Below are 2,678 nucleotides of genomic sequence, written 5' to 3' on the forward strand. Positions count from 1 at the left end.
CTCCCCCGCCTCCTCCTCCCCCCCCTCTTCCATCTGCTTTGTCAACTTCTTCATTAAGAGCTGCAATGACTTCCACCCCTCCCCCACCTGTGCCACCGCCACCACCACCACCTCCCACAGCTGCTTTGCAAGCCCCAGCAGTGCCACCTCCACCAGCCCCTCTCCAGATTGCTCCTGGAGTCCTTCATCCAGCTCCTCCTCCAATTGCACCTCCTCTAGCACAACCCTCTCCACCAGTCACCAGAGCTGCCCAAGTATGTGAAGCTGTACCTGTTCATCCAATTCCTCAGGGTGAAGTGCAAGGACTGCCTCCACCTCCACCACCCCCTCCATTGCCTCCCCCTGGCATTCGGCCCTCATCACCTGTCACAGTTGCAGCTCTCTCTCACCCACCCCCTGTTCTGCACCCTCAGCCCACAACCATTGTCCCTGGCTCCCATGCCCCACTAATGCCTCCATCTCCACCATCCCAAGTAATTCCTGCTCCTGAACCTAAGCGCCACCCATCAACCCTCCCTGTTATCAGCGATGCTAGAAGCGTTCTGCTGGAAGCAATACGAAAAGGTAATGTTTGGCCATTAAAAGAAAAATAGATTATGGCCTTGGATATTTAGTAAAGCTAATGTAATCTTAACAGATGGTACATGAAAAATGATTTCTGAAGGGAAATCTTGAAACTGAGGTTGCTGTGTATTCTGTATGATATGCAGATTGCCAACAAATATTTTCCAGCTCATAATTGTGCTTACCAGGCATGTAAGTTAGAAAAGTGGTTCTTTATAAAAAGTTATTTTAAGAATGTATATATGCTTATAGCTGATCTCTGGTAATTATCTCTTCATTTTTACATTATGTGAACTTACCTAGTTTTGATACCTTTCCACCAAATTGTGTGAAAAGCAAAAATGTTGGGAATATTTTTCAGATACAATTAGATAAGAGCAGAATGGATTGATTGGTGTATGAATTTTGATACTGGTTTTACGTAAGCTTCTCTCTCGCATGTTACTGCAATGCACTGCAATAAAATAACATTGTAAGCTTAACATTTAACAATGATTTTAAAAAGGCTTAAAGCAGCAAGGGCCTTACCTTGAGCTGTCAAATGGAAGTAGGGGAACAGTCCTGACCTCGCGAGGAGTCCCAAACCATTGAAGTACAGAAATAAAAAGTTAAAGAGCTCAACCAATCTCAGGTCTGCCTTGTATATAAAACCCAGGGGGGAAGTAAGCAGGAAACATGTATTTAAAAATCAAATTTACCTTTTTTAATGACAAGCACTAAAATTCTTTCATCAAAATCACACCATTTTTGTATGGCAGAATTAAAAGGGTTTTTTAAAGCATCTGATACTGTTAGAGACAGGATGAATTATATGGATGTCAGATCTGAGCTGGTATGACAAATCCTGTCTTGAAATAAGTAAAATATACTCTACCTATCCGACAGGTAGTGCTCTCAGTCTTAGTTTGTTTTTGTTTATAGTGCATTTGAGAACTGTGTGCGCAAATCGAATGCAACTAGATGAGAAAAACTAAATAATACATTTGTGACTTAATACACTTTAGGTATTCAGCTACGCAAAGTTGAAGAGCAGCGGGAGCAAGAAGCTAAACACGAGCGCATTGAGAACGATGTTGCCACTATATTATCTCGTCGTATTGCTGTGGAATACAGTGATTCAGAAGATGATTCAGAGTTTGATGAAGTGGATTGGTTGGAGTAACATGAATACTTTGGTATACACTACAAAGCCGAATGCTACTGTCTATTGTGGTGCTTGTTCCTTGAAAACGTTTGATGGTCATTTCTAGTGTTTTTTGTATTTTTTCTTTACACTACATAAATAATCCATGTTTTTCTACTTTTCAGTTTACAAGAACACTCCTAGTGCATCTTTGAGACTAAATGTTTTACAGTGGCTTTTCTTACACCTCTTTTTTTGAAAGAACACATTTTGTTCCAATAGACCACTAAGTATTAAGCATGGGCAGCTGTTGGTAGAGTAGCAGTTTCAATTTTTTGGCATATCTTAACTGTGCACTTTGTGAATTTTAAGTTAATGAAGGCAACTGAGATTGAAATTCCAAGGGCAGCTGTATGTACTAATGAGCCTTATTCCATTTTTGATAATGTTTTTAAAAACATTAAATCTAGTTATCAAGATATCACTGCCTCAATGGCATCTGTACACTAAGAAGGTACATATGGTTAGCAGCACTGAACACAGGAAAGAAGAAAGGATCTTTGGGGATTTTATTATTGTTTTATTGTTGTTTTAAAATAATTATGCCTTATTTGAATGTTTAGAAGTTTCCCTCCCAGGTACATATTGTGTGGTACTATTTTGCCTGCATAAAAGAGTTTAAAATTTTTTTCCTTGTGAAATCTTCTGACTTAAACATGCTGTGTAACTTATGTAACTGTTACAAATAACAGTTTGATTTAATAAATGGTTCATTTTAAGTGTTCTTGGTTGTTGCTCTTTCAGTAAAGTCCCTTTTTCTCTGTTGGGAGTATAAGGGTAAGATTTTTCAGAAGTGCCTCCAGTAAATCTACATGGCATGAGGCAGTCAGACTGAGATGTGCTATGCTAGCTTTGCATACTGAATCATAGGAAAGTAGGGCTGGTAGAGACTTCACAGGTTCATATAATCCAGCTCCCTGCTCAAAGCAGG

General features: G+C 39.7%; 1 protein-coding gene across 1 annotated transcript in view; it reads left to right on the plus strand.

Moving 5' to 3' along the window:
- The window catches only part of WASF1 (WAS protein family member 1), a 242,416-nt gene extending 239,945 nt beyond the window's left edge, over window positions 1–2,471 (plus strand). Inside the window, exons 9-10 of the mRNA XM_019520104.1 lie at window positions 1–564; window positions 1,569–2,471. Of these exons, the coding sequence (XP_019375649.1) occupies window positions 1–564; window positions 1,569–1,726 (722 nt within the window). The 3' untranslated portion in view covers window positions 1,727–2,471. The remainder of the gene's footprint in view (window positions 565–1,568) is intronic.
- Window positions 2,472–2,678: the final 207 nt, after the last annotated feature.

Source organism: Gavialis gangeticus, unplaced genomic scaffold (genome assembly GCF_001723915.1).
Source record: "Gavialis gangeticus isolate Ggan-Ray unplaced genomic scaffold, GavGan_comp1, whole genome shotgun sequence".
In the NCBI taxonomy this organism is placed as follows: Eukaryota; Metazoa; Chordata; order Crocodylia; family Gavialidae; genus Gavialis; species Gavialis gangeticus.